At 28.0% G+C, this 23,616-nt stretch overlaps 1 protein-coding gene across 3 annotated transcripts in view; it reads right to left on the reverse strand.

Moving 5' to 3' along the window:
• Positions 1-4,146: 4,146 nt before the first annotated feature.
• The window catches only part of LOC129980822 (terminal uridylyltransferase 7-like), an 85,844-nt gene continuing 66,374 nt past the window's right edge, over positions 4,147-23,616 (reverse strand). For all 3 annotated transcript variants that reach the window (XM_056091223.1, XM_056091224.1, XM_056091225.1), the window contains 9 exons: positions 19,226-19,323; positions 18,945-19,106; positions 15,620-15,709; positions 13,533-13,658; positions 13,216-13,308; positions 10,286-10,457; positions 9,560-9,607; positions 7,304-7,389; positions 4,147-5,420 (listed from right to left, as the gene is read on the reverse strand). In XM_056091223.1, the coding sequence (XP_055947198.1) occupies positions 5,220-5,420; positions 7,304-7,389; positions 9,560-9,607; positions 10,286-10,457; positions 13,216-13,308; positions 13,533-13,658; positions 15,620-15,709; positions 18,945-19,106; positions 19,226-19,323 (1,076 nt within the window). In that variant the 3' untranslated portion in view covers positions 4,147-5,219. The remainder of the gene's footprint in view (positions 5,421-7,303; positions 7,390-9,559; positions 9,608-10,285; positions 10,458-13,215; positions 13,309-13,532; positions 13,659-15,619; positions 15,710-18,944; positions 19,107-19,225; positions 19,324-23,616) is intronic.

Genomic DNA, 23,616 nt, shown 5'->3' on the forward strand with positions numbered 1-23,616 from the left:
GGAGAAATCGGGTAGATTTAAAGGTCCTGATATATCGAAACACTTCTGAAACGAAAGCAGTTGTAACATTACTTTTTCGTATACATAGTATAGAGAAAGTATAGTAAAGTAAAATTTGAACTCGAGATTTCGATGAATTTCCACGTTTTAGACTCCCCTGAGTTCGAAAAACACATTTTTGGAAATGTCCGTTTGTGAAAAAGATAACTCAAAAACGTTTCGAGCTAGAGGATGAAATCTGGTATACGGTCTTTACATAAATTTGCAGATTTCTATAAAATTTTGCATAAAATCTGTTAAGTGGAAGTCCTTTTGTTCGAATATAAACTTAACACGAAAATTACAAAACAAAGAGAACTAGATAGATAGAATTCGGCACACGAAATACAGAAGATTTATCATCCTTGTGTATGCATCGGCCATATTTTGAGCCAAATCCAACAAGGAGTTGACAGTTTGTCAGTCTGTATTGTCAGAAACATGCAAACGCAATAAATCCAAAACTCAAAGACTTAAATATATCAAATTTGGTATGTAATTTTACGGCTAAAAGTATAGATTTGTGTCAAGTTCTGGTTTCAGTCTGATTAGAAAAACATGTTTGAAACACAAACTCGATTTTTGGATGCTATTAATGTCTGCCATGGATCACACGATAAACTCATGAAAAATGGTAAATTGGCGACAAAAGTTAATATTTAGTAATTATTATTCGCCAATACCACGTAAGGTGATTTCTGGTATGACAAGTGTATAAGAGAAAGTTTTAGGAAGACCACTCCCTCTATTTTTATTTAAATAAACAATTTGGAAAAAAAGATATCGCTGATAAATTTGCGTTGTAACACAATTTAGGTTGAGTAAGAAAATAATTTAATTTTCTCAAATCGCCAAAGAGAGTAACAAGAAACAAATTAAGGCAATTATTCTTTAGTAACACATTGGGAATTTCAAAACATTTTGGGCAAATAGATAAATTTAATATTTTGAAAGGTTTACAAATTTTAAATCCGCAATATTTAAAGTACGCTTCAACCTATTAAAATAATGTAAGAAAATATTTTTTTTTTTTTTAAAGAGAACATGATGTTGTTTTGGTTTGGAATTTTTGAAGCCTTAAAATGCACGGGAAGTACATTGACGATTTATTGCATTTGCGGCATCAAATTTTCGTTTTTAGGGTTATTGGAAAATGAAAAAGAATCGCCAACAAAAAATTACAACTCGGCGCGAATATCCACCATGTACCCGATTCTCCTCTCTGGCCAATAAAGAGCAGGGTCGTTATACATTATCGCTCAAAAAGGCACAGAGAAGAAAATGGGAATGAACGTGAAACAGCGAGAAGAGGTAGCGAAAGTTTTATATATAATTTTCAACTTTCCTTGCTGGCAAAAAAAGTTTAAGAGCTAGAACGATTTTGAAATTAAAATAATAATAATAATAATAATAATAATTGTCTTTCTAAGTTTACGATTTCGTAATACAATAGTTAAGTAATCATATCAAACCAGTTAAAACCGAATTTTTGCAAAAAAAAAAAAAAAAAAAAAAAAAAAAAAATCCTTTTGGTTTTGAGATAGTTTGGAGTTCGAACAATTTTGAGATTAATAAAAAAAAAAAAGTTTTTTAAATATGAACTATGCATACTCTGATATAGTCACGTGATTGTTTAAAACCGGTTTAACTGGTTAATGATTTAAATTAATGAAGACAAACAAGGACTTAAAAAAAAGTAATGTTCTCATATGACAACTTGAAATTTGCGATAGCAGATTATCCCGGGCGTGGTTTTACTAGTGAAGCTGATCTATTTTATTTCTTTCCCAACCTGTTCTCTACTAAATATCTCAGAATTTACACTAAAAAGATACTAACGAAGAACATTAAGAACTGAAGTTACCAAGTTCATTTTACAACAGATAGTGAAGTCACAAGCTGTTTTAGTATGTTAAAATAATTTGGCCCTGTACCATGTTCTTCAAAATTATACTTGATCAGATATTCACTATTGCCTGAAGAAATACATACAGTTTAACATTTAGTTCTAAATTCTCCATATTAATACTATAACACTTAAAATCCACTCGTCAACAGCAACTTTACTTTGAATTAAAAACTTAATAGCAATTGCAACAAACAAATTTTAAATCCTGTAACTTTGAAAAAAATTATAAATTTTATGAAATGACTTTTCAAAAACCATTACAGATTAAAATCAGTACTATTTTTTTCCCATAAATTATCACTAATTTTCAAAAAACAAAACAACAAAACTAAATTCAAATAAACATCACAAACGATATAAAATATCCCTATTTTCATTCAATGGCAACATTAAAACTAATTTTCTTCTATGCATAAAAGCTTAAAATAATAAATATTTTAAATATTTAAAAATTAAATATTCAATAAACAGTCATGAAAATCCTCATTATACTTAACAGAAATAGCAAAATTAATGTATAAATAAAATGTATTAAGAAATTTGAATTTTTATAGTACACAAGTTGTTTGAGTTTACATTTACATATATAAGACAATAATACCAAAATTATTTACATCAAACAGTAATATTTCATTATTTAATACGTCCCATTATGTTAGAATAAACATCATATGTAAATATGGTCGCCAGGCTTATTTGTATCATGGAGAAGTATGGCTTAGATATGGGCAATGTGAAAAATGCATATCGCTGGTGGAATCAAATATTAAAATTGTATAATACTTATTCATTGACTTATTGATGGATTTTATTGCCTTGTTTGCAACACATTTTTTTTAATTGGCATGACATCAATGTTGAAGTTGTATATTCTGTATACATTATTGCATATTAGATAGATTGGAAGATATTTTCAGTATAATTCAAAAGAAATATTTGTTTATATTTACACAAAAAATTTAATCTCAATAGAAACTTGGATATTTATACACTGGATAATATCCATGATAAATATTTAAAACTTCCAACTTTTAGAAAGTACATGACAGAGGAAGTTAAAAAAAAAAAAAAAAAAAAAAAATTCTGCTTTATGAAGGTCATTGATTACTAATATATAATTTTATTCTTTTCATATACAGTTCTACATAGAAAATTCAAAGATTAATTCTATTTTCGTCTCTATCTTGCTGAATTACTATTACCATAAAATTAAAATATTGTATATAATTCAAATATATTCTATTTCATTCAAAATCAAAACTAAGTGTTTTATTTTTAATTATTTTCAATAATTAAACATGGTTGCGCCTTGTACCTCCAGTTATTATAAGCAAAAACATTTTAAGGACTGAAAATTTCAAAGTCCTTACATCACTTAAGAAAATACTTTTAAAAAACTGATCATGTTATACATAAACTGCACTATTTTTTTATTTTTGAAATTTTGCACAGTTGTTGCATATAAAGTGTAACATAATGTTTTATTATTAAAATTATTTCTTTATAGATATAATTTTTAAAATTATCTAGATAGTTAAAATGAAAACAATTATTTTATTTATTATTTACTTACATCTAATATTACTTGCCTGTTATTATAATTCTCACTTTATTTATAAATACATTTAAATATTAGAAATCTTTACTGTAATTTTTACTTTAAAAATTATTGTTTTATAACCTGAATACAATTTTAGATCTGTCTTTTCATTGTTTAACTTTTTCAATTAGTCAAGTTTTCATAGTGCTACTGCTTGCTACAAATCAACCAAATCTCTTTAATATATTATATATATATATATGTTTATATTATCACAATGAAATTTAATAAATATAAATTTGAAATTTACATAATGGAATATATCCTCGACCGATTTTTTAACTCAAAACAGCAAGAAGAGATGACAGTACAAACTCATTCAAAAAATTTGATTTATGAAGGACATTCTGATCTAACATTAGTTCATTAAACTCTTTCTTATAAATCACTTTCACATAGTTTCATTTTTTTTATGAAACTAAATTTTATTAATTTAATTTATTTTAATTTCAAATTTATAAAAATATTTTACGATTCAGCATTAGATAATCAAATAAGAGAATGATCCAAATAAGCTACGACTCATAATTTAATAATCCTGATTTAAATATATGCAATCATCTTGCTGCGAGACTTCCAATAAAATAAAATGCAATACTTAAAAATTCAATTTTTATTAAACATCGTAAAATTACATTTGGCGAAGTCAGTTATGCAAATATTAATCCGTATTATACACAAGTAAAATGTTCAACAGAAAATAAAATCAGGTAAAAGCAAAAATATACAGGCTTGACATTTGCAAAATATGCACCTCCCCCCAGCCTTCGCCTATGAAACATCGTAACCAGCACAACATAACTTGCGATTAATATAATCCAAAAAATGTCCACCATATTTACATAAATTATAACTACAGTAAATGCTGATTACATCAAGTACATTCAATTACACAAAAGCATCTCATTTGAATGTTCAATAAATTAATTTCAAAATTATAAAACGTACACAAACATATTTGATATATCCAAAATGTCACAGTGAAATAAAGTTACTTTGGTATTATATTTCTACAAACAAACAATCATTCAAAACGAATGACAATAATATGCCTTGTGATTCATAATTAACAAATGAAACATTTAAAATGACTCTTAAAGACTCAGTCCTTTACTGAAAAATGGTATAAAGGGGGGGGGACAATAGGAACCTTGTAATACACATGGTATTATGATTACTATCATAGATACAAAAATTATATTCTTATTGACATGCAGTTAGAAAAAAAAATATTTTTCAGTATTCAATCATTCTTTTTTAGATTTTTCATTATTTTTATTGCATAATATTAATTTATAATACAAACAATATAAAAAATACTTATTGCTCAGATCTTATCATGTAAGATAAAAAAAAAAGATATAAACATTATTAAAACTTCTATTAAGAAGTGGTAAAAAGTATGAATTGTGTTTCCTAATTACGATAACAAGATTTTATGTTGTCAAGCATTTATAAATTAAGAATTCATTAGAATTGTATATAAAATAGTCATTAATATTTAAAAGACTTATAAAATCCATGAAATGTAAATCTAGTCACTTGCTTTCAACAGATCTTATATATAACTCTCATAGAGACATTTTTAAAAAAAAATCACTATTTAGACTAGTTTCACAGAAAGACAAAGAATATCACAGCACAACAACAATGCAGAGAAAAACGAAACCGTTATGTTTTCCTTTCAAACACATTTGTTGATTTTTGAGCTTTATTTGTACTTGATTTCCTACTTGATTTCCAAGGTTTTCGATTCTTGAATGGATCTGCCTTAGGACATTCTTCCCTTACATGTCCAAAACCTCCACACGCAAAGCATTCAACATCTCTCGTAGTTCGCCCAGTTAGGCTAGTAGGACAAAAAAAGTGTTCCTGAAACAAAAAAATAAAAAATCCATACATGTTATTATATTTTTAATTTCTTCATCATTTATAGCTGAAATAAATAATTATATGCTTATGACAAGGGTTGCATAGATAATACATATAAGTAAAACCAATTATCTCCCCAATACCTACATATGACAATAGCACAAAAATATAGTAAAATATCCATAGACCTTTATATTTTCATACGATGAAATGTAGAATTTTTTAAGGTAGTCATTTTAAATTAAATGACATCACACTAAAAATTTTAGAGCTTTCATGTGACGATATATGAAGCAATTTTTAAATTTTGTTTTCTGAAATATAATAATAGTTTCAATTTTAAATAACCTGCATAATTGTCAAAATTATTTATCAGGGTTGCCATGCAAATCTGTGAAAAATTCTCTGTAGTTTCCCTATACGTATATTCAAGTTACAAGAAAATGCAAAAATAGAGCTAATATGATAATTATAATGCAATATCATTTTAAGGAGTGGAAAAAGCAAGGAAAGAAAGCATCAATTTAATGTTATTAGAAATAATAGCATATTAAAAGAATTTTGATATTTATATACAAAAAAAAATTATATTTATTATCCAGAATTTAGCAAGATAAAATCTACATATTAAGAGAGGGAGATGTTTTACCTTTCGTGCTTTTTAATTGTAAGTCACACGAAATTAAAGACTCGGGCGAAATAAAACACAAAACATTTTTATTATCACGATACAAATAATTTTATAATTGCTTAACAACAACAAACATTATAAAACAAAATTATTTCTTTTTAATTTATTCATTTTTCCAGTCAGCAGATAGATTCCATTTGCAGATTCAATACTGCTATTTCCAACAGAGAAATGTATTCTAATCTTTCAAACAATTACAAAAGTCTCGTTGCATGCTCATTAGCTGAAAATTCTGGAATCTTATGGAAAAAGGACAATTGTCTCAGAAATCAAAACTGGACTGATCTATACAGAAAAAAGGACAGAGTAGAAAAGGCACAAGTTTCCGCATTACACAATCGCGAATGGTATTATTTCGTTTTTGGAAGCAATGATTACAATCTTTTATTTTTACAATCTTTAGAAATCAGCATTTTAATAACAATGAAACTTAAAATTTCCTGTAATTTCCCAATTTTTATGAAAATTTTCAAATTTTCTTGCATTTTCCGGGTCTTTAAGGTGATTTTTAAATTCCCTGTGCTTTTCCAGTTTTCCAGGTTCTTCTAGTGGCATGACAACCCTGTTTATTTAACAAAGGCTGATAGATTAAAAAAAAAAAAAATGACAAGAGACTTCACTATCAGCAATTTTTCCCTGATAGCATCGTTAAACATGGACAAGTTAGTTCCAGAAATATCTACAATTCTCTACAAAATTCTTTCACTTGGAATCAGCAAAATTAGTTTGCAGTTGGATAAACACAATTGTGAAGTAAAATAATTTAAATCACCTATGAATACTAAAGTACAAAATACATGTCATTTCAAACATTATACTTTAAATATACTATTTTTTAAATTATGAATGACATTATCAATCACAATCCTTCAAAACATAACAAATATAATGTTTATTTAACAAAAACGTTCAATTCAAACATTCTTTTCACATAAATGAAATTCAACAGATTTTACGCATTAATACTGAATACTTTTTTTATATGTTTTAATTTCTTCAGGAAATTTCAATAACTTTGAGTTACTGAATGACTTAACCACAACAATAATAAAGTAAATCATAATCGCATAAAAAAGTTAAATCTTCAGCAGCAAGATGCTTCATAATTCAGTAGTGGTTTTAGCAAATTAAAAATTTTTAATCTTATTGTTTTAAATCTAAATAAAGAGAAAGATTTTAAAACTATACATACTCGCAAAATTTTCATTTTGTCACAAGGATAATCACATCCAAACAACATTCTTGTCCGATGAAAAACTTTTCTAGTTTCTTGGGCCTCTGTAAAAAAAAAAGAATGCTTTAACTTATATTTAAATAATCTTTGAAGAAAGTAACTCATCAATTAATTATATACAAATGAGAAATTTAACTCAAAAAATTTTCATTAAAGAATAATTATACAGATTTTATATAAAAGCCATGCTTTAGAGATTATTTAGAAGTACTAAATTTCTAAAAATTTATATTTTAAAACAAAAATATGCAACAATTAAGATAGAGCTCACAGAATTTATTTTAAATTATTTATTTACAATTAGAATCCCTTAATGAAGATTCTGATGGGTACATGCTACTAATAGATTTTATAATTTAATTATTTTATAAAATATCTAGCTATTTTAAAGAGTTACAGAATTATTACAAGTAACTAATTATTCCATAAGTTAACTAATAACAGTGAGAATTAAATGATATTTTCATGGATGAAAAAAGTCACCTAGCATGCAATATTTTGTATTTGGACTTTTAAAAAATGTAATTAATGTAATCTGATTAAAGAATTTAACATATGACAGATTACAAAAAAATTTAATTAACTCACAAAGTTAAGCATTTATTTATTAATTTATACTGTCTGAATCTTGGATTTGAGCTTATTCAGAATGGAATAAGTGAAGCACATATCAAAAACAAAAATTTTTTGGCATTCAAGAATGATTAAATATAGACAAATGATGAAGTTCTTTATGTTATAATTAATAATAACATAATAGGTGTACCATTGTACACTCGCGTATGCTAAAATACATATTACTCACTAATTGTGGGCACTTAATGCATTCAAATTGAAAATGAACTGAAATTGTAAGTGGAATAATTATTTGTGTTCCATATGATTTAGTATTGTTAAACTTAGCTCTTTCAGCTATAAACTACAAACAACAAGCCTAGCGCCGGCGTCCTGGCTTAGGGGTAGCACGTCTTCTCCTTGAACTGGGTATCCCGGGTTCAAGTTCTGATTCGAGCATGGTTGTTCTCCCCCCTGTGTTCTATCTGTGAGGTGTGTGAAAAAGCTCCCCTGTAAAAAGGAGTTGTGCAAGCGAGTGAGTGTCATCTTCATATGAGCTACAAGTCAGACTTCTGCCTTCGAGTGCTCAGGGGTCTTTACCCTCAGAAGGCTACTGCAGCCCTTTTTCCATTGTAATGTGGACATATCATCATCAACAACAACAACAAGTTTAGCCTACATTCTAAAGCTAATGAACTGCCATAATTTTTACTCAAATAAAAAGTAAATTTTTTTTGTTAAGATAAAAAGGTTATTTAAAATGGAGAAAATGCCAATAATGTAGCTTTTTAAATTACCTATTTCTTTTTTTTTTTTTCAATATTTTTTCTAATTTCACCACTTAAAATATTTCTATTGTCATATTTCTGTTTTCTCTTTATTTGGAGATATTTTCATTTTAATTTCCTTTTACTTCCTGCATTGGCTACATATTTCACTTTTTATTATATTTTGCTACGTATAATTATACACACACAAAAAAAAAAAAAAAAAAAAAAACACCAACACAAAAATCAGATCAAAATCTAATAACAAACAATACATAATTTTTCTTAAGGTGCCAATATCAAATTTTGATTCACTTCATTTCAGTTGTAAAAAATAGGGGGGGGGGGATTTTTAAAATCAAGCAACATACATTTTGAAAGATTTTTTAAGATTACAAATAACACTGAACATTGTCAACAAATATATCTCCTACCTAGGATAATTTCAGAATTATTTAATTTAGCGAAAATGAAGTTCCTAATAGCTTTTTATTTATCGAATTAGCTTGACCTTTAGTATAATATGACTAAATCATTTCAATAAGGTGCATGTCAGTAAAGCTTCAGTTAAAACTACAGAGCACAAGTATATTTATGTTTTAACTTTCATCAGTCACATTAAGAAATAAGAGGTAATTTAAACAACATCAGATTTTAGGCTTTAAAATAATTCATACATATCCTGACTTTTAATTTTTTTTTTTTAATAAATAAAGAGAGTTTTTAGTACGACTATTATCTTGAACTGCATTGAAAAAGGTTATTATTATTATTAGAACATTCTTGCTCGTTTGGAAATATACAAATAGAAATTCAATATTTAAGAAAATACATTTCAAGTAATATTATGAATGCATTAAAAAGAGAATGGTATACTAAAATGGCTACTCACTTTCTTGAGAGACTATGCATCCTAAATTTCTTTTTGATATAAATGGATCTGAAAGATTGAAAAAAAAAAAAACATATAATACATATTTAAAATGAAATATACACCTGAAATTCGCATAATGTAATGACACTGCTCAATGTTTCTTTAAACAACAACTCAGGCAAAATAATATATATTCTTTTAAAAAGTGATTTCAAGCTGAGAAAATTTTATTACAAGGTGCAAATAAATACATAAATATTCAAAATTTAGAAAATTTTCAGAACTTCTGGATTTTTTTAAATGAAAACCACATTCATTGGTTTAAAAAGGGTGTCCCAAATTAATGTAACATTTGAATTTGCCACCATTTGTCAAATAAAATGTTCGCAACTCTATTAGCATAGAGTACATTCCCAAGTATTCGACCAAATATGGCAGAAGGGTAAGCCAAATAACAAAAAAAGCTGGATAGACCGGAGATCTATAAACTTATTTCTTTGCCCACCAATTCCAGATCACAAAATTTTTATACCAAATCTCACAGTTATAATATGTACTTTCTTACTTCTTATCGAGTACTAAACACTCCATTTATCTAAAATAACTTATATTTGATTTGGGATTTTAAAAGAACAAGAATTCAAAGAAAAGCAGAGAGCTAATAAAACATATAATGAAAAATTTAGACCCTCCCTCAAGAAACAGGTCTGTTTATGTGGATACAATACAACTTAAATACTATACCTTCAATGTTGAAAAGGCATGCATATCTTTGTAATGATGATGAGGGAACTGGCTCCTTCTCAGTTATAGAAACTGCTCTGTTGTAATCAAATTTTAAGTAATACTCCAACATTTCAAGCCATAACTCACCAACACTTAATGTATTTCTTTCATTTCCAAGATATCTCTTTTTCTAAAAGAAAAATAAATAATATTAATTTAATTAGTTAGTTTTAATTAGTTAATTTAATTAGTTCAATTAAACAATCAATTAGTTTAATTAGTTCAATACAAGTTCAATAATATTTAAATAGTTCAATTTAATTAGTTCAAATTGAATTTAAATGTTTATGAAAATAAAGAACATTTTTACTCATTAACGAAGTTAAAAAAAGAATGTCCTCACTCGATAATTCTGCACATGGGTTTTAAGTTTACAGAGAAAATTAGAAAAGCTAATTCAATGACTGACTCATTACTTTTTACTTAATAAATTAGTGTTTCAAGTAACACAAAAAATTAAGATTAAATTTATATCAAATACCATTTTATTAAAAATATAATTTTAAAAATGATGGTGCAAAATATCAAAAGTACTATTTATAAAGATATTATTTTATCACTACATCTTTTTTTATAAGATTTAGAAATATAAGTTAATCAAAAGTTCCATAAAAACTATACCATCTATTATAGACTTTGTGACCAAACATAAAATTGCAAACCAAATTATAAATATAATTAGAAACTTTAAGTTGCAAGTCTACGTTTGGCAGCATTTATATAAATAAGGTATTCAATACATGTAACTTATTCTAAATGTTCTCAGAAACATTGAGGCAATTTCTTTTTATACTTTTTTAAACTGTTATTCCTCTTTTCCTCAAATATAAAATGTTTTGTTTTGTTTTGTCAATAAAGTAGCTATATTTTAAGTTATTCTGATCTTTCTTCAATAGCCTTAATAGACTTTAATATCAAACAAATTTCAGACCTAGCAAGGCAAATTTCCAATTTCAATAAATCAAAATTTAGATACTTTTTTAGATGCAATAATTTAAAACTGAATTTGAAATCCTATGGAAATTTACAAAACAGAGAAAAATCATAAGATGGTGAAGAACTTTCTACATGCAGTGATAAATTACTACAAAAATTAAATACTTTTAAGCACCTTAGCCAAATTCACATTCATATATACATAAACCTGCGTTTTCTCCACATAAGATTTTTTTTATAATAATAACACACTGTTTTTATTAAAAAACTATTTTAAAAATAAAATTTTAATTGTGTATTTTTTAAATTTTAAGATTTATTTCTGCAATGCTGCAGAAATACAATGTTCTTCTACTATAAAAAAATTTTTTGGTTTTGGCAAGAACAAAATAATGATCATAAAAAAAAAACTATAATTACCAAAAAATTTCTTTAAAAACATTTCTTAAATTTAACAAATTAATTGTTTATTTTGATGCATACATCATTTCTAAAAATGTCAATATTGATATATAACAAAACATGAATAAAAATTTTGTATATGATTTTTATATATACAGCAACAAATCTGACATGATTGGGACAGAAAGTATAAATTTCCTCCTGCACTAAAATTCACATTTTTTATCTTTTTAATTAAACTTCTAATTAACATTTTGAAGCACCCATTCTTGGTGGGCCTCAATGTCCTAGAAACAATTTCTAGAAAAATGTCATGTTCCTAACTTCAATGGTTTGTGCTAAGCATTGCTCTGTCTATCTATATGTATAGAGAGATTTCATCATCATCATCATCATCATCACACACACACACACACACACAACCCTAAGTTACAAAACCAAAAAAAAAAAAAATCATTGTTAAAAAATGATAGAAACTGATTCCTGAATATAAGTTTTGAAAACTTTTATTTTATTTCTTTAAAAATTCTAATTACCAAATCTAGAAGATTTTTCTTAATACAAAATTTAAAATTTGGCGAGATTGGTCCAACAAATAATACTTTTCAAATGGATGAGGACATTAAAAAAAAAACTATGGAAGATGTTACAATCATTGAAAACTTTTGGTTTCAAGTTGAAATTTTTTCATATTGGATTTTACACCATCAACTAATGTAATTACACACCACAATGAATTACAACTCAATGTAGTACTATTAAATCCCTTTAATAAGTTTTTCAAGAGATTGCTCCAAAACAATATATTAATGAGAACAATGATTTTATGCATAAAGGACTACAGAGAATTCACCGCAATTTTTTCTAGAGCAGATTCTCCCATGCTCCATAAATCTCTTAAGCACAACCAATTCATCTCCCTATATTCTTATTTTCCATTTATCGAACCAATCAGGGTGTTTTTCACTACCAATGTGCAAGAAAATTAAACATACGTTTATCACGGATAATTAAAACACATTCACCATCTTTGAATTCTGAAGACGTTTGGGTATTTTTCGAATTGCAACAAATATCACATAGTAGGTATTTTGCATTGCCCTTTCAGGATACCTTTCCTAATATTTCAATAAGCAATAATACACATTATTGAAGAAAGAGAGAGAGGGAGAAAAACGTCTTAAGGGTAATCATAATGAGTGTTGCTTCCCCCCCCCCCCGAATCTATAGCACCTTGGATTTCTCTCCGAATTCTTCTCTTTCACTGGTTTTCTTTCTTGACACATCCAGTAAACAAATCTTAATAATCATGATTTCAATTTATCATATACAACGTATGGGGAAAATAAAAAGTTTTTTTTTTTCACTTCCTGAGAAAATGAAGCATTTTTAAGGTGCTTAAAAATGGTTTTCAAAACACTTTTCATGATTTACTTACACTGGATATTAAAACCATATAAACTATAACGATCTACCTTTAAAAAAAAATGGATTTCAAATTTTATTTGTTTAAAACTAAAAATTCATGTTCAAAACTAAAATGTTCATACCAACTGCTCAATATCTTCAGAATACCAAAAATTACGATTCTGTAAAACTCCTCTTCTTTTTAATTCCTTTGCATCTATTTCTTCATCAAATACCTAATAAAATAAATAATCAAAGAATTGATGATTATCAATGAATGTAACATTTAAAATATATCTATTAAAAACTAAATTTGTCTGAAAAAAAATTCTTTCAATATAAAAGAATGATATTTGAAAGGTATATTGAATACAAATAATTCAGTACATATATATTTACGAGAATAAATTATTAAACAATTTACTTAAGAAGCTCTAAATAAAAAATAAAAAAAAATTACCCCTTTATCATGTATAGGCATCACAGGTAAAATTGGTGGATTAACTTGTTGTAGAAAATGTATAGTCAACAAAATATATGAATATGATGACAAAGTTCTAATTGCACAGTCAGCAATGCATGTTTTCTGTTTAAAAAAAAAATGATTCAAATATTTAATTAATCATTTAAATTAAATCTTAAGCAATTACTAATATTAAATATATCATACTACTCAATATTATTACCAATACATATAAAACACTAATGTACATAGCACAGAAATTGCTCTCATTATGGAATGGCAGCAATGAAATATAAACAAATCGATGTATGAAAGTTTCGGCAGACTGCTTTATCCAGCAATTCTACAGCTGCACTTAATTCAAAACTTCTCTAATTAAATAAAATTATGATATTACAAATGCCGCTCACCATGTCAAACACTTCATTCAGACAGAAGATGTAAAAGAAATTAAGAAATAAATTTTAATCGGAAAGTTTGGCAATCGAGAATGAAAATAGGCTTAACTGTAGCCTAATAATAAAGTGAAATAGGCTTAATCACTATGGATACTTGCTATAACTTACCTACTGGAAATAGATGAGTTCCAAAACTACTAATTTCCCCAAAAGGTTTTTGTATTAACTAAAAACATTTTTTAAAAAAATAAATTATCTTTAATGATATTGATTTCATTTCTATACAGTTTTTCTCTTTATGTTTAACAAATTCTTCAAGTTTAAAAATATTACAATGCTTTTAAAGTTAGGATAGTTAATTAAAAAGATGTTTATGAAAAACAAAACAAAAATGCATATGAATTAGTTATATTAAATTCTTCACAGTAATAATATCGACTACAATGATTTTCAGTACAACTTCAAAGAAATTTCTGCAACATTTCCTTTATCATGTATCATCAAAGTTTACTTACATAAAACAGATAAGCATAAAAATTGAACAGCATAATAATATGAACCCAAATAAATGAAATAAAAATTTCAAAGTACTTGTGTATAAATTTATATACATAGTGAAGTGCTCATGTAATTTTAGGAACATGATGAATAAAGTCAGTTTCCTCTGATTTGAACAAGAAATTAATATTTTGAAAGAAGATTAGATTAATATTTTTTATTTGAATTCCCAGATGGGCTATCTAACTTACAGGCATTTAAAAGAAATAATTCAAGCAATTTTTCAGTCATGCATGTTTTTTAAAATGCAGTTTAATTAGGTTTTCTAATTATTTTTCTCTTAGAAATTTTTAAATAAAGAATGATTCTTTTTTCTTTGTTACTATATGTGAGACTTCTGATTGTATCAATAAATAAAAAAGGAATGAAGAGGCAAATTACAGCAAAAAAGGTTTCATTCTAAATTGCGCCTCCCTTCAGTACTGCTATTTTTACAAATCCTGTCGATACTGCTTCGTTCAGTGGTGGCAGGATAGTCGGCTGTACACAAGAAGGAAAAGTACTGCTATTTTTCCAGTTGATGAGAAAAGCAGTTAAGAAACATTCTTTATCTCACAAGAATGCTACTCTGCAAATGATTTCAATTCATTTCAAATGTGTTGTGATTTATACAATATTGTTTTCTCTCAAAATTATCATGCAACTTTTATGCAACTTAAAAATCCAATTATATTTATAAAAAAAAATATTACTTATTTGTATTTAAAACTTTTAATGAATAAAGATCCTGCAAAAATTCATAAGATCAAACTGCTTCTGCAATTTTTAAAACTACTGCATGACATTAATTATAAAAGCTATGAGAAAAATAGTAAACCCAGTAGGAAGAAATGGTCACTTAAAATCAATTCAAATAATAAAAGTAAGTGGTTTAGCTTCTTATAATTCATTAAATTCTTATTGTGAATTCTCTTCTATTTTATTACAAGGACTTCATATATTCTTTCAACAAAACTGGTAATAGATATTAAATTCATTTCAGAATTTAATAGTAATAATATATTAAAACATAAAATAGTGTTTTGAATACACTAAATAGAAATCCTATAACTGAGATCAATTATTCTCATAGATTGTTCCTACTATACTCACTCCTTCAGTGTGTATGCATTTTAAAAATTTATTTACCTTGGCAAGATATTTGAGACAAATCCCCAGAATTTGGCATCTTTCATCCATCATTGAATATTTGTAAAGGAGATGAGAATTATGAACAGCCTAGTTTTTTAAAAAAAATAATAAATTAATGATTTAACATAAAACATTTTCAAAGAAATTAAATAATATAGTACTTAGGAAAAAACAGTAAAAAATTCTTAAGTAATTATGAAGAAAACTTATTTCTTTTTCAACCTTTATATCATTCAAATAATATGCGTAAATAAACCACTAACAACATAGCATATAACGCTCAATTTGTACAGTTTGTGTGAAAATTGTACGTTTAAATTTAATATGCTTAAAAAAAAATGTATATATTCCATATATATGTTACTTAAACTTCCATTTCATTTCAGATAATCGAAAAATTCAAAATGGGAAACTATAAATTCAAATTTCTGCAGCATTAAAAACTTTTCTTAGTTTCATTTCTAATCAATTCCAATATTTTTCAATAATTTATAGAGCATACCATGTAATACAGAGTATTGCATGTATGTATTTATAGAAAACTGCAATTAACATTTTATAAATAAAATTAAAGTTAGAAAGTGAGAACCAATAGAAGAAAACATAATATCATTATAGAATGGATTATTATGCATCTCAAAATAATCTCGGTCAAATTGAATCAGATTAAAAAAACAAATTGAATATAACCGATTGCTGATATTTGCAGACTATATAGTTTACAAAGTGGGAAAAATGAGAAAAATGCATCAATTCTCATATATTTTAACAAAAGAATGACGTTTATGGATTTGTAGTAGAAAATTTTTTTGCTGTAAGATACACAACCGAATATTACAGATAATTATAAACAGCATCTTATAAAATTCACCAATAGCACTTTTTCCTACCTACAGATTTTAATCCAAATTTGATAATACAATTTTAGAGAAGAGAAATGCAACACAATTTTAGTGTAATTTTGCTTATTGCATTTTTGAATTACAGAATTCCTATATACAAAGCAAGACCAATCAAGATCATTATCAGAAATGATTTTCATGATCTAAGAGAAGTTTAAAATGTAGAGATTCGCCAAAATTTATAAACTGAATTTTTTTGGAAGTAATACATTTTTATCTTCATATATTTTGCATGTATGAAAGTGAAAAGGGTATGGATAAACATGTTATTAAAAAGTAAAGATGAAACAGACTTAAAAGCATTTTTAGTTTCTATTAATAATTATATTATATATATATATATATATATATAAGTACAGTAGACTCCCGATTATCCGCGCCTGCCGCACTAAGTTTTTTCTTTTTCTTTTTTTTCCTTCCAAGCAAAGAGAAAATGCTTCCAAAGCAAGAAGCAAACACAAATGCCTGATTTCTTCAAAAAGGTGTAGTTTTACAGTTATGCTTTTGTAATTACATAATACATTACAGTATTAAAACAGTACATATGTATTCATTTTTCTGTGTATCCTTGACGCCTCTCGTAAATACTAAGCACTTTTCTGTTTTCATTAACAAAATGCATGTTAGGTTAGTTTTGAGTGATATACTAAAATATTAAGCGTTAGTTAAACATTTCCTGCTGTTTATTTTATGTTTTATTGTACATAAAACGATTTTTCAAAGTTGGAATGACTGTTTTCTCTTTTGCTATACCCGTTTTGAGCTTTTTTCGGATTATCCGCGATTTTTGTTATCCGCGGCGGCCGCGCCACCCAATTCCGTGGATAATAGGGAGTGTACTGTAGTTGTGTGGCCAAAAAGAAGAAATTTTAAAACTTTAATTTATTTCTCCACGGGAAACTTAATTTATGTGCAAAGAATAAGCAGTAAGAAATATGTCAGTTTATATCACAACGCAAGAGCAAAATCTTTCTCTTCAGTAATTTTACAATCAGGGATTTCTTTGACATATGCAGACTTAGAAAAGGGAAATTCGGGTATCTTTAATTGAATGTTGTAAGCATTGAGAAATTTTATTCCTTTACTCGAAGCGTGAGAAAATGCTGAAGTGAACAATATTATAGAGTGAATGTATAATGAATTAAATACGAAGTAGGAATTGGATTAGGAAATAAGAGACCATTTTAGAATGAAATTAATATGAGCTAAATTAAGATAAAAATTTGGAAATTAACTAAGATTTAAATTGCATTATGAGATATCATTACGTGCATGCATGCAATACACACACACACATGCAATCATTTGAATTGGACATTCAAGAGAGAACATTAAATTCTTCAAAATACAGATAAGTTACAAAAATGTTCATCATGCAAAATTATTCTAAGCTGGAATCATGCCTCAATCCTTTCTGTTTCGTATTGCCTTTTATGTAAGCATCTTGTTCCTCATTAATCAAAATAATTCTTGAATTTTCAACTTCCTCCGTTCAAATATTTTTCTTCAACTGGCATCAACTTAAGAAAGCAAAATTTACAGAACTTTTTTGAAATTCACCCATCCCCCTTCATCTAGTCATAAGACTAGATGCGCATTTGACAGTCCTTTAATAATATCCATGCAAGGATAATGGATATACAAGTATGGCAGAGGAGCAGGATGTTTTTGAAAAAGCACCAACTCAATCTTGAACAAGAAGGGACATTCAGTTCATTATTTAAAGCTTCAGCACTTCAGTTTGCATCATGCCATCATGGATGATTGAATAGCATGTTTTAGTTTAAAAGTGTGCCTTGGGAAGTAAAAGATCAATGATTGCAATTCAGCCCAAATTTCATATTTATCTAAATGATGCTATTCAATTCACATTAACATCCTACACAGAATTAATCAAAAGGTCATAAATAAAAATTATAACACATATAACATAAGTGCACCAGGAAATCAAGAAAAGATTAGAATAACAGTTTCAAAATCTACATTACTGAACTAGGTGAGATTCTGCAGCGCTTGTAATTCTGTGGAACAAGTCAGATATAATCTGCAATATGCGATTTCCATTTTTAAATATCCTTAAATACTACATAATCATGAATGCCGAATCATCGATTTTTTTTTCCGCGTTAATGATTTTGAGATTATTTTTTAAATATACCTTTTCCTCTATCTCATTTTAAATTTTCACTAGCAACACTGAATTTGAAAATTCAAGATTAATGAGATTAGAAAAAAGGAAATTGTGATTACAATTTTCTAGATTCTTGCTAAAAATAAATATATGTACAATTTTTTGCATACATATTTTCATAGAGAAATGGGAGTTCCCATTGTATGTCTTCATTTCAACAAAAAAAAAAAAGTAAGGTAATTGACTCAAAACAAGAATCATATCATGCAAAAGAGAACAAAAATCTTACCAAAATATTGTAAAAACTAAGATCACAGTGCCAATTTTGATGAGTGACATTAAATTTAATAATGGGGATCTGTGCTTTGTATAATCCAAATACATTTTTAAGATCATCTCTTCTGCGTAGATGATACACCAACTTTTTCAAAACACTTGCTGCAGAATTTTCCTGAAATGAAAATGATCAATGTTATAGAAAAAATCACATAAAAAATATATTACATAAGAAAGTAAATTAAAAAATGATGATGAACAATTTAATTGTGGTTTATGACAAATTTTACTTACTTTCTTGTCTCTCCCCTCAAATGTCATACATATATCCAAATCACTTCTTTTGAATGCAAATCCATTCACGGTGGAGCCAAATAAGTTCAATTTAGCATCTTCACAAGATAAAAAATGAATCATTATTATTTAAGTCAAAAATTATAATTCATTCAGAAAACTTCCATTTAATTAACTTTTCTTTTTTAACAAAGTTTAATTACAAAACATTGATTCTAAATAATATTATGAAAAATTATTACTCTACTTGCAACTAGATTCGGAGCTCTGCCTGTGTGTGTGTGTAATATCTCTAAATCTAAATTAAATCCTAATTAATTTCCTAATTTTTACCTTAATTTAGGCCATATTAACTTCATTCTAAAATGCTCCCTTATTTCCTGATCCAATTCCACCGTTTTTATTTAATTAATGCAACGGAAGCTCTGTAAAACTGCTGAAATCGACAAGATCCTACACTCCGAGTGAAGGGATAACAATTTGTTGATCTAACGCATTCTTTTAAAAGATCCCTTACCTAAATCGACACATGTAAAAAAAAAAAAAAAATCCTAATCAGAATTTTACACTATATAATCATGGGGATAAATATTTTGTTTGTTCTTTTCTCTTTTCGCTCGTGTTGTAGATATCCCTTCATATATCCCTTCGTTTCTTGCTTGTATATAAAATATGCCTCCTGGGATGGAATAAAAGCCAAGTTTAAAATTATTAAAGCATCTTCGCTCTCCAGGGCCGTCGCGTGCATATTAGGCGCCATTGTTCAAATTGAAATTTGGCTTTATGGGGAAATTGAAATTTATGGGGTTCCGTTGTACTCTTATAAAGAGCTGCAAATTGTATGTGAAATACCCTTTTATAGTATTCAAAATTTGACTTTCGAACTGAAAAGCTTTAAAATTACAATATTAAAACACGTTTGTCTTGTTTTTTTTTTATTATTATTATTTCATAAATTTTAAAAACAAAACAATTATGAAACATTTGTAAATTAAAATATAAAAATTAGAAAATATATTCAAATATTGATTCTCCTATCTTTAGCAGCTACAAACGCTCGTAACAATTCCTTTATGTTTAATTATTCCAAAATTTCGCTCTCTATGGATATAATTGACACGTTCGATAATCTCTCCTGCGCCATGGTAGATCGTATGTAGTTTTTTTTTATAATTTTAAGTTTTTCAAAACTTTGTTCTCCAGTAGCCACCGAAACTGGCAGGGTTAAAGAAATCTGTTAAACTATTGCAATATTTGGAAATGTATCGGTAAGATTGTTTTCATAAATATAATTTAAAACATCAATAGGTGGTTTATATAGGTTTGGTAAAACATCGCAAATATTTTATTTCTTCAAACAAATTTAATCCATCAATGTCCTTATCATTAACATTTTTAATATCCGTTAATTTTTGTTCTAATTCTTTAAAATGTTTTAATATTTCATTGCCACTCCAGTTTTTTAAATTAAATATATTGTGAATATATATACCTTGAAGTAATTGTAATGTTCTTTTAATTGCCAAATCTTTCAGTAATTGAAGAAATGTCTAAAACTATGTTGTAAAATTTAACCTTAAATTTTTGTCTTGGATTGTTGATTGGTTCGTCGGTTTGTTCATCTTGAAATAGTTTCTTTTTAAACCTGTTTCGACTTTATGGAACATCAGTATTCACCCCCAAATCATCAGCAACGATACTTGCATTGGCAATTGCATGTTCATACGCTTCATCTGATCTACGATTATTTAGTTCCGATATAAAATTTTGTAAATTGTCAGTCACAATTTATCAATCACATTTAGAATTTTGCATTAATTTATTTATCACATTTAATAAATTTAAAATATCGTGCCAGATGTTAATGGAACAAATGAATTTAAACGAGGAAACCTTCTGAATCACATTTTTTTTGCTCGAGTTCTTGATTCCATGTCTCTTGTTTGATCTTCTTGAATATTTATTAACGCTCTCAAAATTCCCTTCAAATCGTTTTTCAACGGTCTTAAAGCTTGAATTCTACTTTCCAGTCTGGTGTTGGAGAGTGGCTTTAAAGTTGGATTTTCAACATAATGTTGCAAAATAGACCAACCTTTAACGGATGAAGAAAAGTAGTTGTAAAGCTCCTGCACTACTCCGAAGAAATGAACTGTTTCGAAGGAAATTTTAGCTGCATCATTTATAATTAAATTTTGAGAATGGGCACAGTAGGGGATATAGAGTGCCCTCGAATTATATTCAATCATTTTTTGTTGCAATTCTTTGTGTTTTCGTAAGACTGGCCTCGTAAATCTGATAAATTTAGTTCTAACGGTTTTAAATGTCCATTTATGAATTCAAACAGACCCTTGTCCAGTAGTGTCGTCGACAGATTGAAATCCTAAAAATTTTTCTTCAATTTGGTCTTTATTGGCTTCCTCGTTCTGATAAACAAATCGAATTACAACAATCAACTGTTCGGTAGGACTGACATCAGATATAGTATCCAGAATAAGTGAGTAATATTTTGACGATTTAATCATATGTAATAAATGCTTTTTAATTCCTTCTGAAATAAGGCTTATAATTTCATTCTGAATTTTATCTCCTAAGCAATGAGCAATGTTCTTCTTTTGAGATGTTTGAATTTTGTGGGGATGTTCAGCGATTATTGGATCAAATTTTGCTATGGTTTCAACCAACTTCAAAAACTTCCATTGTAATTATGACACAACTCTTTCGAAGAACCACTAAATGCAAGGCATTGCCGGGCTAAATATTGAATAAAATAAATAAGCCGTTCAATAACTTATTGTCAATAAACCTTTTCTGCATCACAAAGTCTTTGTTGAGCTGCATCCATGGTACACAAATTACGTAAAGACATTTTGAGTTCACTGCATTCTGAACTATGTTTAAGGTGAGATGCGCTGCTTTCATGTGTTTTCAAATGTGGGTTAAATGTGCCCAATCATTACATCCATCCTTAATAAGCTGTGAATGCTTCTCACTGAATAGTTTACATGGGAAGCAAAAAACTGCGTTTCAGGAATTTGAATATATGTCTTATTCTATTTCTCATTCGGTAATGTTCTATAATAGAACGATTCTGAAAACTTTTTGCCAGAATTATCTCTCGGAAAATGTTTGGTTATCAAGCGGAGAGGGCCGTTTTCACTTAAATAATCTCAAAATTTTATAGAAATTGTATCAGGCCAGGTAGCTGGATCGTTTAATCCAAAGTCAAAATCCTCCTCAGGGGCTCGTCTACTATAAGTGAGTACGAGGGTCCCAATCCCGAGGTTCCTAGGGATCTTTACTCCCTTTCAGTTCACTCTCCTCTACGCCTTCTGCTTTCAGCTGTGTTTCTTCCTTCCCTCGACGGCAAGCGAGAGAGCTCTCCATGAGAAGCTGTCGCCGCTTTGTTCGCTTCTTGCTTCTCATGGGCAGCCAAAACCCCCACGTATTGGCCGTGCATGGTGACCCATTAGACGGATGGAGCACTGTGGTCCCCGGTGCATCAATTCAGCTGGTATCCTACCATTTGATAGTCTGCTTGGGATCAAGCGAAAGGGTCATTGTCTGGGGTTTGGCGTTAAGGGTGGTAAACGTTCCTGGAGGTGATTCTGAGGCCTCGGCTGGCACTAAGGTAAGTGCTGAGGCTGGGAGTTCCAGAGCCAGTAACTGCCTTCCCTTGTTGGGCTCAGTGGTGGGCAGTGCCGTCGGGTCCAAATTACACTTGTTTTTTTGCATGGGATCTATTGAAAACTTTTTAGGTGTGAAAGTTATGGAATTGGAGAGTTATAATACAGACTGCTTAAGTAAATTTGTAAGATATTTAATTCCGACTCCAACTGATAAACCTAGAAATTTGTTTTCGTTTTCTTCTTTCACTAGACATAAAGGGATTACTGGTATTGAAGGAGAACCAAAATCTGTTAAGAAGCTAAAATCTGGAAACTTTGTCATCATCTCAAACAAATTCATTTCTCCACACAAAAATCCTGCTTGATATTCTATTTCTGTTACTCCTCATAAAAGTTTGAACTCTGTTCGTGGAGTAATATCTGAACCTGACTTGTTGAATACATCTGATTCCAATATCCTTGAGGGTTTCTCTGATCAAGGCGTAATTCATGTTCGTCGCATTACGGTTAAGAAAAGGTACAGAGTTTCATATAATTTTCATAAACTTCATTTTTTATAAAGGTTTCAAAGGTACAGAGTACTATTCATATAATTTTAACTTCCAACAAAACTCAACTACCGAAGTCAATTAAGGCTGGATACTTGCATTGTCGTGTCCGCCCTTTCATACCGAATCCAATTAAATGCCACAAATGCCAACCGTTTGGACATTTGAGGACTGCCTATCGAGGAAATATGGTGTGCGCTAGATGTGCGGCAGTTGG

This window comes from Argiope bruennichi, chromosome 8 (genome assembly GCF_947563725.1).
Source record: "Argiope bruennichi chromosome 8, qqArgBrue1.1, whole genome shotgun sequence".
Classification (NCBI taxonomy): domain Eukaryota; kingdom Metazoa; phylum Arthropoda; class Arachnida; order Araneae; family Araneidae; genus Argiope; species Argiope bruennichi.